This window comes from Mobula birostris, chromosome 2, assembly GCF_030028105.1.
Source record: "Mobula birostris isolate sMobBir1 chromosome 2, sMobBir1.hap1, whole genome shotgun sequence".
Lineage (NCBI taxonomy): Eukaryota > Metazoa > Chordata > Chondrichthyes > Myliobatiformes > Myliobatidae > Mobula > Mobula birostris.
The window spans coordinates 223,451,275-223,465,015 of record NC_092371.1 but is presented as its reverse complement, the minus strand read 5'-3'; the positions used below and the strand labels follow the sequence as shown (position 1 = coordinate 223,465,015).

General features: G+C 39.8%; 1 protein-coding gene across 3 annotated transcripts in view; it reads left to right on the top strand.

Moving 5' to 3' along the window:
* The window catches only part of l3mbtl3 (L3MBTL histone methyl-lysine binding protein 3), a 152,857-nt gene that overhangs the window by 36,980 nt on the left and 102,136 nt on the right, over window positions 1-13,741 (top strand). For all 3 annotated transcript variants that reach the window (XM_072251539.1, XM_072251538.1, XM_072251537.1), the window contains exons 6-9: window positions 3,301-3,400; window positions 3,524-3,618; window positions 5,266-5,370; window positions 10,747-10,882. In XM_072251539.1, coding sequence (XP_072107640.1) covers window positions 3,301-3,400; window positions 3,524-3,618; window positions 5,266-5,370; window positions 10,747-10,882 — 436 coding nt within the window. The remainder of the gene's footprint in view (window positions 1-3,300; window positions 3,401-3,523; window positions 3,619-5,265; window positions 5,371-10,746; window positions 10,883-13,741) is intronic.

Here is a 13,741-nt window from a genome sequence, read left to right as displayed (position 1 = left end):
GAATCAAATATCGCTGTGATGATTGTACGTTCTAGTACCAATTGTTTGGCGACAATAAAGTATAACGTGTTGATCGTCAACAAGGAGGACATGTTACCAATCTGCACAGTTTGTGGTCTTCCAGTTAGGAAATCGAGGACACAATTGCAGAGGGAGGTACAGAGGCCCAGGTTCTGTAACTTCTCAATCAGGATTGTGGGAATGATGGTATTATATGCTGAGCTATAGTCGATGAACAGCATCCTGACCTAAGTGTTTGTGTTGTCCAGGTGGTCTAAAGCCATGTGGAGAGCCATTGAGATTGCATCTGCCATTGACCTATTGTGGCGATAGGCAAATTGCAGTGGGTCCAGGTCCTTGCTGAGGCAGGAGTTCAGTCTAGTCATGACCAACCTCTCAAAATATTTCATCACCGTTGATGTGAGTGCTACCGGGCGATAGTCATTATAGCAGCTCACATCATTCTTCCTAGGCACTGGTATAATTGTTGCCTTTTTTTAAGCAAGTGGGAATTTTCGCCCATAGTAGTGAGAGGTTGAAAATATCCTTGAATACCCCCGCCAGTTGGTTGGCACAGGTTTTCAGAGCCTTACCAGGTACTCCATCGGGACCTTCAGCCTTGTGCGGGTTCACCCTCTTTAAAGACAGCCTAACATTGGTCTCTGAGACAGATCACAGGGTCATCAGGTGCAACAGTATCTTTGCAGCTGTTGTTATATTCTCCCTTTCAAAGCAGGCGTAGAAGGCATTTAGTTCATCTAGTAGTGAAGCATCGCTGCCATTCAAGCTATTAGGTTTCGCTTTGTAGGAAGTAATGTCTTGCAAACCCTGCCAGAGTTGTTGTACATCGGATGTCGCCTCCAACCTCATTTGAAATTGTCTCTTCGCCCTTGAAATAGCCCTCTGCAAATCATGCTTGGCTTTTGGTTCAGGCCTGGGTCACCAGACTTAAATGCCACAGATTTAGCCTTCAGCAGACGATGTACCTCCCGGTTCATCCATGGCTTTTGGTTTGGGAATGGACAGCAAGTCTTTGCAGGTACACACTCATCCATTCAGCTTTTAATGAAATTGGTAACAACTGCAGCATACTCATCCAGGTTCGAAGATGAATCCTTGAATACAGTCTGGTCCTGTAGGTGCTCCTGTGCTTCCCTTGTACAAATCTCCTTGGTCCTCACTGCTGGTGCTGCAGTCTTCAGTCCCTGCCTATACTCAGGGAGTAGAAGTACAGCTAGGTGATCAGACTTCCCGAAGTGAGGGCATGGAATAGCATGATGGGCATTCTTGATGGTGGTGTAACAATGCTCCAGTGTGTTGTTTCCTCTAGAATTGCAAGAGATCTGTTGATGGTAATTGCTTCGTGATTTTTTTTCAGACTGGCCTGGTTAAAATCCCCCAAAGTGATGATGAAGGTGTTAGGGTGCGCTGTTTCTTGCATGTTGGTCCCATTGCTCAGATCATCTAAAGCCTGATTGACATTGGCCTGAGGTGGAATGTGTATCACTACCAAAATGATCCCGGAAATCTCTTAACTGCTGTATGTTCCAGGTCTGTTGAGCAGAATTGAGACAGCACTGATATATTTGTGCACCAAGAGTTGATCATGAGGCATACTCCTCCACCTCTGCTTTTGAGAGACTCTGGAGATCTATCCTGACAGTGTATAGTAAACCCGTTGATCTGAATTGCTGCATCTGGTACGGAAGGGATTAATCAGGATTCCATGAAACAAAGGACACACGTGGTCCTAATGTCCCTCTGATTCAGCGCCCCAGCTCTAAGATCATCGATTTTATTCCCCAGAGACTGCACGTTTGCCAGCAAGGTAGTCGGTATTGGGAGTTTAAAACCCTGTTTCCTTAAAGGCACTTGTATCCCCAACCTGCAGCCATGTTTCTTGCATGGAATCCCATGAGGACAAATCTGTCCCAAATCAGCTTTGTTTCCATCAGTTTTAAGCAGCGATAGTTCGTTTAAACGAACTAGACATCTTTGTTGACTGTACTGACCTTGGAAGCAGTTTTGCTTTTTAGCTGTATCAGGCTGAAACAGTTCATGTGGCTCATCCCCTTACACTACAACTCAAGCGTCCTTACTTTCTCCGATTTCTCAGCTCTGCTGAAATGCCATCAACCTGCCATGTTAACTGAATTTGCCTTTTAATTTCTTTACAATCTTATCCAATCTTTTCTTTGTTGTAAAAGAGTACTTAGAACCCCCCAAAGGCAAACAAAGTGCAATTATTTCCAATTACTTGCAAACTAGCTAGGTAATCTGAAGTTGCTCTACACTTGGGGAGGAACAGTAGCATAGTAGTTAGCACAACTGGCGACATGATTTGAAAGCTGAAATGCCTCATGTTAAACTACACTTGAGTTGTTTTACCATGTGTACATTTACCTGATTTCTCCCAAAATATAGCACAGGGCATGTATTCTTTTGTGTTAATTGTAGCAAAAAATAGATCCCAAATGAAGAGGGGAATAAAGAAGTTGGAAATGGTGGAAACAGTTACTAAGTTTATTACTATTTCTTCACTATGACTACTGAATGGAAAAGTTGTTAGCTCAGGACCATTTTTTTAAGGATGGGTCAGCAGAATTTTTTCAATATGGGGAAGAAAATAAATCTGAGTATCATCTATAATGATAGAAAGAAAAGTGACATTGGGAGCATTAAATTATTTGTCCTTAGTAGGCATTAAAATATATGAATATTTAATCCTAAACAATTGAGCTAGAAATTCATCTACACCTGTCACCATTGCAGTGTGATGCCTCCACATAATTTTTTAAAAATTGTATTTGTCCCTGAACCTCAATACCTTTCAGGAGTTGGGGTCTGTCATTGCCCATTTGTGGAGTCTCCAGTATATTTAGCATGAGTTGCGAATCTGTGGAATTCTTTGCCACGGGCAGCTGTGGAGGCAAAGTCTTTATGTATGTTTAAGGCAAATGTATATTTAAGATAAATTCTTGATTGGTCAGGGCATGAAGGGACACGAGGAGAAGGCAGAAGATTGGGTTTGAGAAGAAAAATGGATCTGCCATAATTAAATTGTAGATGAAACCCAGTGGGCCAAATGGCTTAATTCTGCTCCTGTATCTTACGGATTGAATTTGGTTGGGAGCATTGCAATCCACCTTGCTTGGGTGTGGATGAGGAAAGTAAGAATCTACTTACTGGGGGCCATTAAGTTTGGTAACCTCCATGGTAATGAGAACTTTGAAACCAAAAGAAGGCGGTAATGGTTAGTTCAGTGACTAGTTGAAAATTAATGTCATTTATGCTATTTAGGAAGAGAAACCAGGAGAGCTGAAGATGCTGAAGGTAACTCAGAACAACCAAGCTCGAGCTCGGAGAAAAAGAAAATGTGACTCTGGATTATTAAAACAAAGTAAGTTGCTGAATAAGTTCAGTTTTGTGTAACTTAGTCCTAGTTATAAAATCCTGTCAAAATGCCTGATGGATTTAGAAACAAACTTGACTAATGTGTCCTATATTTTTTTTTACTTTGCAGCATTAACTTTCGGAGGAAAGAGAAAAACTTGGTGTTGGGCTTCCTATTTGGATGAGGAGAAAGCTGTGGCAGCACCTACTAAGCTTTTTAGAGAGGTTAGGTTCTAACTGTACAGCTGTTAAATTGTATAGTATTCATCATCAAAGATCATCACCGCCCAGGCAATGCTCTTCTTTCACTGCTGCCATCGGGTAGAAGGTACAGGTGCCTCAGGACTTGCACCACCAGGTTCAGGAATAGTTACTACCCCTCAGGTTTGACACTAAATTGAGTGGAAAAGTAAATTTTGCAGAAGATATGGAATCTGCAGAGAGATATAGATAGGTTAAGTGAATAGGCAAGGGTCTGGCAGATGGAGTACAATGTTGGTAAATACGAGGTCATTCACTTTGGAGGGAAAAATGGAGGATCAGATTATTATTTAAATGGTAAAAGCTTGCAGCATGCTGCTGTGCAAGGGACTTGAGAGTGCTTGTGCATGAACCACAAAAGGTTGGTTTGCAGGTGCAGCAGGCTATCAGGAAGGCAAACGAAATGTTGACCTTCATTGCTGGAGGGATTGAATTTAAGAGCAAGGAGGTTATGCTGCAACTGTATAGGGTACTGGTGAAGCCATATCTGGGGCACTGCATGCAGTTCTGGTCTCCTTACTTGAGGAAGGATAATACTGGCTTTGGAGGCGGTGCAGAGGAGGTTCACCAGGTTGCTTCCAGAGATGAGGGTGTTAGACTATGAGGAGAGATTGAGTGGATTGGGACTGTACTCGGTGGAATTCAGAAGACTGAGAGGAGATCTTATAGAAACATATAAAATTATGAAAGGGATAGATAAGATGGAGGCACAAAAGTTGTTTCCACTGGTAAGTGAGACTAGAACTAGGGGACATAGCCTCAAGATTTAGGAAGGAGATGAGGAGGAACTGCTTTTCCCAGAGAGGTAAATATATGGAATTCTCTGTCCAATGAAACAATGGAGACTACCTCAGTAATTATATTTAAGACCAGGTTGGATAGATTTTTCGCATTGTAGGGGAATTAAGGTTTATGGAGAAAAGGCAGGTAGACGGAGATGAGTCCATGGCCAGATCAGCCATGATCTCGTTGAATGGTGGAAGAGGCTCGACAGGCCAGGTGGCCTACTGCTGCTCCTGTTTCTTATGTTCTTATTATGTGCCCTGTTACTGGGGTCTACTATCAAACAACATGGTTGCCAAAACTACACAAAGAGAAAGGTTATAGGAATAGTTGAAAGAACTGAGACACAAGAGACAGCAGATGCTAGCATCTGGATCAAAAGCAATATGCCGAATTTCTCCAGTGGTTTTCAGTATTTTTTCTAGCTTGAGAGTAAACAGAGTTTGGTCAGATTTTGCCTTGAGTATTGTGTCTGTCGATGTACTAACAGATGCTGGCACCCAAGAGATGATGTAGAAGAACTGAACTTTCCCTGAAACTTTCTTTCTTTCTTTTCATTCCTCGTTTAGGCTGTTCCTTTAAAATTTATCTCTCTCGACCAAATTTTTATTCTCTTATCTTCGATTTCTTCTTTGGTCTGAGGCCACTTTTTGACTGATTAGGATCCTGTAATGCACTTGCATGTTTTATATTGTTTTTGCTAACATTCTGTAACAATCTATCCCTTGTTAAGAGTATACTTGTTTTGCTTCTGTAGTCCGGCATTATTTTTATTACTTTCCAGGGTTAAAGTACATTTTTCTAACATCTTCTTTCATTTTATTTTAGTATCAATCATTTCCGCAGAGTAAAAATGGATTTAAAGTTGGAATGAAACTTGAAGGGGTTGACCCAGAGCATCCATCTATGTACTGTGTTCTTACTGTGGCTGAGGTATGTTTCTTCATATAATCTTTCTTACTATTGAGATGTGGCGTGTAAAAGGTCCTTCTGGCCCTTCGAGTTGCACCACCCAGCAACCCCCTGATTTAACTCTAGCCTAGTCACAGGATGATTTACAATGACCAATTAACTTACCATTCGTTACAACTGGTACATCTTTGGACTGTGGGACGAAACCAGAGCCCCCAGACGAAAATCTGCGCTCACAGGGAGATTGTACAGACTCCTTGTAGGCAGCTGCAGGAACTGAACCCTGGTCGCCTGTGTTACATATCCCGTAACTGGGTTGCCAAACCAGCAGAAATGGACCACTTAGTTGGAGTCTGGATTACTGGAACTAAGAAAGTTTTATTAAAGAAATAAGTAACACAGTACTCTAATCGTAAGGATATAAATGCAACAGGTTAGCAATGATAAAACACACGTACACAGAACTAGGGTAATAGGAATCAAACAAGCTCTATCGCAGTCTAGGGGTAAAATGATCAGTCTCAAGTGACGCAGAGTTCAGTTCAGCTTAGTACAGTTCGCAGTAATCGCTGTTGTGCCGTTGGAGAGAGAGAGTGCAAATTCTGATTCAAACAGACCTTTGTTCTTCGCAGTTAGCTTTCGGGCGAACCCTTTTAATGTCTTCTGTGGTCACCGACTGTGACCCCTCCGTTCCGGATATGACCGTTCTTCCACGGTGAACCCGGCACCCAGGCAAGGGTGGACACACACACACCAGGTTCCCGCCGATCGTACCTTTTCACCCTGTCAGTCTATGGTCGGTTGCCGCGACCAGACCTCCAAACTCACACCAACTTGTGGGGGCACACTGTTTTTCCAGGGTCTCGTGATCTCGTGGTGTCTGTCATGCCTTAGCGAACCCGTTCCTTTTATCCCCCTGCTAGGGTATCGCCTGTCCATCAAACTTCAAACAGTTCAGGTTCAAAGCAATCGGTCTGTCAATACTCGGAAATGTGTCCCTTTTCGTTAATCTCTCTCATTAACATTTTGAACACTTCTCCATTTGTCTCTCTTATCTCTCTCGTCAGCATCAATCTTCTGATAACTTGGTTTTTCATCACACCTGTACTGTATGCTACCATACCACCCAATTATCTGTTAAAGACATCACTGAAAGTAGAGAAAAAAAATACATTGGCAACCACAATCAAAGAGATGGGAGCAATAGCAAGCCATAATTTAAAAATTTTCATGTTCCATTTTGGTTTCATTTAGGTCTTCACATTCTATTGGCTTCATCTTATATTCTTTAAACCATGATTATTGAAAACTTGTGGCATATCAGCAGTTAATAAGTGAAATTTCAATACCTTTTTTCAGCCTGTTGTACTATTTTGTGTACCCAAAATGCAATAATTTCTTACCAATTTTTATTTTCCATCCAAATCAAATAGAGATAAATCTATCTAGCTGATAACAATATTTTGCAGTGATCTTCCTGGCCTGTTTTTCATTTCTGGGATTATGCGTCATAAAGTTATCACCTCAGTAGTTGTCAAACTGTAGCCTGTCACAAATTTGTGTTTTTTTTTCTCTGGCAGATATTCACCAGTGTTTGCATTTTTTGACCTAGGTTCATTTGTATCTGTTGTGAATTGATTTAGACGATATCACCCATATTTCTCCTGTGTAAATAACAAATAAAATTTAGTGTTGTCCACATTTTGCAGTGTTTGCATGTTTCCTGGTGAAGTTGCAACATTGGAAAATTAGACTTGGCTCTTCTTATGATTCACCCTAGCTCTGATATTATCTTCCTATCAGGTTTTTAATTTGTTATGACATACATGAGTGAGCTCAGCTTGTATTGTATGTTTAGACATTGGATCAAAAGGTCACAATTTATGCCCTACTTCATTTACACAAGGGTCAACAAACATTACATCCCAGTGGAAGTATGAAACCTCCGTGATTTCAATTACTAATACCACTTTTCATGGTAGATTTTCAAGAAAACTCATTAGTTGTAGTTTTTATTTCTATATAATTTTGTTGTGGCAGTCCTTGGTATAAATCAAGGTGTCTGGGAACTGCTTACAGCAGATCAAATTCATTGATCTATAATCCAATGTTATCAATGATCATGGGGGCTCCTACTCTGTGAGGGCAGGTGTTCAGGAGATCCAGGCTGTTAAACCACTGCTTCCAGATAGATTTCTTCTTCTTCATAATTCTCCTTCTCACAGCTTGCCAGCTTTCCATAGGCCAGTGCACAAATGCTTTCCTTGCAAGCGGTGGTATTTGTAAAGCGTGCTTTAGCATGTGGCCAAAGCAAGAATATATCACTGTATCAATTTTGTGAAGTGTCTTTTTTTGCCAATGCCTTATTTGGTTTTCGGGTTCATTTAATCAGAAATGGGTGAACTGAAATTTCCAAGCTTATGTTTTGAAAAAGAAAACATTGCATACTTGTGAAATTTTGGTTACCAGATCCAGCTGAAATAAATTCTGTCTGCAATGTAATTTAATCAAATTTTAGACCTTTTTTTAATATACTTTTAATGCAGTGGGAAATCTGTGTGGCTTAAGATTATATTCTGCTTTCAGTCAGATAAGTATTTAAGAAAACACCATGCAACTCAAAATGGTTTTTGGCAGGAAACAAAGGTTTATTTTTGGTTTGAGAATTTCATCATGATATTTGCAATCTAACTTAATGTATCTCTTTTATTGAGGGTTGTCATTTTCAGGTCCAAGTTCACTTGGAGATGTTGAATATTCTTTGCTCTCTGAAAGCAGATGCAATTCTATTAATTGGGTTGAAGTCTGCTATTCACATCTTTAATTTTTCATTCTTTGGAATCAGACCTTTGTAGATCACACCTGATTATGGGTGGCAAGGCAAATTGTGACTGATACTCTCCCTTAAGACTGTCAGCTATTGTAAAGGTGTGATTCCAGGGCTCAGACCTTGGAGGTCATCAGCCTGCCTCATGTAAGCAATTATTTTTGATAGAAAATTAAGAGTTATTTGAATAATTTTTTATAATTGATACACATAACTCTTGTGAGAAGATTTATTAAAACATATTGGCCCCAAATTTGGGATGAAAGTTGTGGTGTATCATCAGAACTTCCCATTACAATGATGGAAATCTGATGACGACTTCTGAGACAAGCACATGTACATTTCATGCAAAAATCTAGAAATTCTCAGGGACTGCTCCTAGCATAGGGGAAACTGTTGCAATCTGTTCCTCGCAATTAATGTAAAATGTAGTTTGTGGTTTGGGTGTGTGGTGATGGAAAATTTGTTGTTAATGGATGTCAGATTATCTGTCATTGGTTGGACCAGCTCTTTGTTTTTTGATTCCTTTTTTTAGTACATAATAAGTTTCGACCTATTATGTACTAAACTTTCAAAGAAAAGAAATGAAAGTTATTGTGCATTTTAATTGAAGTTTAGTTGAACTTTTAACAGTGTAATAAGTCATTTAAAGCTGAACAACCCCTCTTCTGAAAAATGTTTTTATGTACGTTTTAATTCCTCAGCATAATTCCAAACTTTGATAATAGCTTTTTTTCCCTCAAATATTTTAATCCATCAATAAATCTAAATCTTTATTTCACTCTTGGTAAACTGAAAGATTATAAAAGTTAGAGCTTTCTGATTTCTCATCTATCATATTTCAATTCTGTTGGCTGTTCTACTAGTTTGATGACAACACTGCTGCAAGTCAGCATGGGCACCCTTTTTTTAAAGAAAGTGCCCTACAACAACTTGGGTTAGGGAAGAAAGCTTTCAGAGTTTCTGGAGTTCTGTTGTACAGAGCTTTAACTAAGATAATTAAAAGGGGTTGCAACAAGATATAGATCACTTAGAAATGGCAGATGGTTTAATCCAAACGAATGTGAGAGGTTGCACTTTGTAAGAGGAAAGCTTATGGTAAATGGCATGACCCCTAGGAGTACTGATGTACAAGGGGGATCTTGGGGTGCAAATCTTATAGGTCTGTGATAGTGGTAACACAATTGATAGCTCTGTATTGCATGCTTGCCTACGTCAGTCAGGGCATTGAGTATAAAGTCAGGAAATCATGTTGCAGCTGTGTAAAACTCCAGTGAGGCCACTTGGGGATTATTGTGTGCAGTTTTGTTTGCCACATTACTGCTTATTAGCTGCAAGGAGAGTTTTGACAAACTTGAATTGTTTTTTTTTCTCTCTGCAGTGTCAGAGGCTGAGAGGAAACCTGAAAACAATGTTTAAAATTCTGGGAGGCACAGGTAGAGCAGACAGCCCTTTTGCACAGGGCAGAAATGCCAAATACTAAAGGGTAAATGCTTATAGGAGATGTATCAGACAAATCTTGTTCTATAGGTGCCTGGAACATGCTGTCTGTGGAAGAGGTGGAAGCAGAGACCGTAGCAACGTTTATATGGCATATAAAGTACACAAAACAGGCAGGGAAGAAAAGAGGTATAGATCACGTGAAAGCAGAAGAGATTAGTTTAAATTGGCATCATGGTTGGCGTAGGCATCCTAGGTTGAATGCAAATTGGCATAAGATAAATAAATTTAAAAAATAGTATCAGTAGTTCAAAGAAAGGTCACTAGTAGGGGCAGAGATGAAGCTGAAAGATAGATAGACTTCACTTGAATTGGACTGGAGCCAGTCTCCTCGTGGAATCAATAACTAGAATTGCAAATAAGATTTCAATTTAAATATTGTGAACTTGAGCAGTTGGTTGGTTCAGAAGGGAAAATTTCAGAGGTTAAAGAGAAAGGTCAAGGTGATGATTTTTGTGAAGTAACCAGAATTTGTCAAGCGAGATGGTGTGTATATCTCTCCTTGTGGGTTCTGTTCACTATGGTAAATAGGGAGCCATATTTCTGGAAGAAAGAAGACATCTCAGAGGCCAGATTTGTATCTCTTGCCTCCATCTCCCCCTCATCATCTTCTGCAAGATTGAAACATGGAGATTTAAAAAAAACCTTTAGTTGCTTCTTGTTTCATTTTCAAACTGAAATATCTGCCTTGAATCTGCAAAGAAAACTCCAGCTACTCTCTGACCACCATTAGTCATTAGTGCCAATTGGTCTATCACATAGCCATGCTTTGGTTTTGTAGCTTAGGATTTGTGGTGATGTAACCAGCTGCTTTGTTATGATATCAATATGGATGTTGCATTTTCAAGAATATGTGACTATGCTGATCAAATTTTACCAAGGGCAAAACGACGAGTCTTCATGGAATTAGAAACTCCATTTCACATTCCTTTTGTCTTTTTTAACCACTCCCTTGATTATGTAATATTAATTTTCACTCCTCATCTTTACATTTTAAGAGTTAAAATAACTTAAATGATGAATGTTTTGAAAAGATTAATGGGTGATCTACAAATAATCTGACTTCTCAGGTGTCTGGCTACAGAATAAGGCTCCACTTTGACAAATACGCTGATTGCTATGACTTCTGGGTAAATGCAGACTCACCAGACATTCACCCTGTTGGATGGTGTGAGAAAACTGGACATAAGCTTAATCCTCCCAGAGGTAGGTTTCAGACATAATTTGTTTGGATCGTTTTCCAAATCATCTTATTAAATATTTATCAGGTACTACTGTCAATAATGGGAAATTGCTGTCTTTAATCACCAAAAAAAAATTACCTCATGTTTTCTTTTGAAGATTGATTGGATACCTCAAGCTTGAATGTGCCATGAAAATTGATGGTATTTACTACCAAAAGTAACATCTAGATGAACCACAAATGTGCGATTTCCCTTGCTGCTTTGCTTTGGACTTGAAACCTGTGAATGTTTTGAACGTAATGGGACAGGAAAAGACCCACCTAGTTCATCAACACTGTCCTATCCCACATTGTCATAATTTTAAATTTATACCCTGTTTTTCATTTGAGTGCATCTATGGGAATGTTTCGTGCTTACCGTTTATGGCCTGTCTTTTTTTCACGAGTGCAGCTAGCTGGACTGATTGCCTGAATGTTGGAGAAGTAACCAGCTGGGGATCAGACCAAACTCTGACAAGTTGTATGAGAGTGGAAGGGGAGTGATCATCAAGTGCCCTTTTCTTCAATTCAAAGGAGGGATTAACTTAGTATGGGATTGATTCAAATACGTAATTTGGATGGGTCAGTTAAGAGCAGATACTCCTGTACTTTCTGTACTTGCAGTGTTGGAAAGGCACTTGCCCAATATTCCTAGCAATTTGTGCTTTTATTTAGCAGTCAGATTCAGCAGATATGGGAAATTCAGCTTGGCTTCATTAAAATTAATAGTTGAGTTAAACTGCAAGTATTTTTTTAAATGATTGGCCCATCTCATCCCAATAGTAATATTGTAAGCATCCATCAGATCAGACAGCATCTGTGGAAGAGAAACAAAATTAATGTTTTGGGCCAAAGACCCTTGGGTTTATGTTGCTTATATTTTGAAGAGCTAGTGCAAGTGAATTTTCATGTTTTATTCTAAATGGCTTGCCCTCCTCCGGCAGTACTAGAAGGTTAAAATTACTAAGACAATTATAAAGGTATTCTGAACATTGTTCAATTTTAGCAGAGAAATTAGAGCAGCACACTGATGGATTTTTGTGACAAAATTGAACTTTTTTTTTTGGTGTCATAAAATGGTCAAGTGTTTTTGCTGCACCTGGTGTGGTGTGTAATTGAGAAGCAGAAGTTCCAAGCTTAGGTGAATTTTCATTTCTTGAACATGTCGATGTTCTTGTTGTGAACAGAATCAGTTCATTCGATGTTTGTTTTGGAACATGTCCAGGCCGGCTGAAATAAGATGCTGAATTGGCAAGTTTCCATTCGAGGACTGACGGACAATTTATGTTCTTTGAATCAATATTTTAATAAACCATTCTGAACAACAGAATGAAACCCTTCAATAAAATTGAAATGAAACATAGAAAATACATTGGAATTAAACTATTTTACTGAGATACTTGTATCTCCTTGTTAGATTAAAGCAACAAAATATTTTCCTCAAATCTCTACAATGAACTAATATAATATTCTAATTAGTATCAGGAATGAAGAAGCAATAACTTCAGATTCATTGCCTTAGCTAGTGCAGGTTAAATATTGCTGACACAGATTAAATATTGCTGACTAAACTATGTAGATATATATTTTTAAATAATAAGTATTTGCATGCCCAATAATAAATAATTGCATCATTGGGTAACCATCTACATTCAATGCTTATGAAGTGATATTGTCCACTGTTCCACCATGTGAAAATATTGATGGGTGCTTTTTTTAAAATCAGCTTTCATTTAATGAGTTCAATTCATAAAATTATAGAAACATAGAAAATAGGTGCAGGAGTAGGCCATTCGGCCCTTCGAGCCTGCACCGCCATTTATTATGATCATGGCTGATCATCCAACTCAGAACACCGCCCCAGCCTTCCCTCCATACCCCCTGACCCCCGTAGCCACAAGGGCCATATCTAACTCCCTCTTAAATATAGCCAATGAACTGGCCTCAACTGTTTCCTGTGGCAGAGAATTCCACAGATTCACCACTCTCTGTGTGAAGAAGTTTTTCCTAATCTCGGTCCTAAAAGGCTTCCCCTCTATCCTCAAACTGTGACCCCTCGTTTTGGACTTCCCCAACATCGGGAACAATCTTCCTGCATCTAGCCTGTCCAATCCCTTTAGGATCTTATACGTTTCAATCAGATCCCCCCTCAATCTCTAAATTCCAACGAGTACAAGCCCAGTTCATCCAGTCTTTCTTCATATGAAAGCCCTGCCATCCCAGGAATCAATCTGGTGAACCTTCTTTGTACTCCCTCTATGGCAAGGATGTCTTTCCTCAGATTAGGGGACCAAAACTGCACACAATACTCCAGGTGTGGTCTCACCAAGGCCTTGTACAACTGCAGTAGTACCTCCCTGCTCCTGCACTCGAATCCTCTCGCTATAAATGCCAGCATACCATTCGCCTTTTTCACCGCCTGCTGTACCTGCATGCCCACTTTCAATGACTGGTGTATAATGACACCCAGGTCTCGTTGCACCTCCCCTTTTCCTAATCGGCCACCGTTCAGATAATAATCTGTTTTCCTATTTTTGCCACCAAAGTGAATAACTTCACACTTATCCACATTAAATTGCATCTGCCATGAATTTGCCCACTCACCCAACCTATCCAAGTCACCCTGCATCCTCTTAGCATCCTCCTCATAGCTAACACTGCCACCCAGCTTCGTGTCATCCGCAAACTTGGAGATGCTGCATTTAATTCCCTCATCCAAGTCATTAATATATATTGTAAACAACTGGGGTCCCAGCACTGAGCCTTGCGGTACCCCACTAGTCACCGCCTGCCATTCTGAAAAGGTCCCATTTATTCCCACTCTTTGCTTCCTGTCTGCCAAC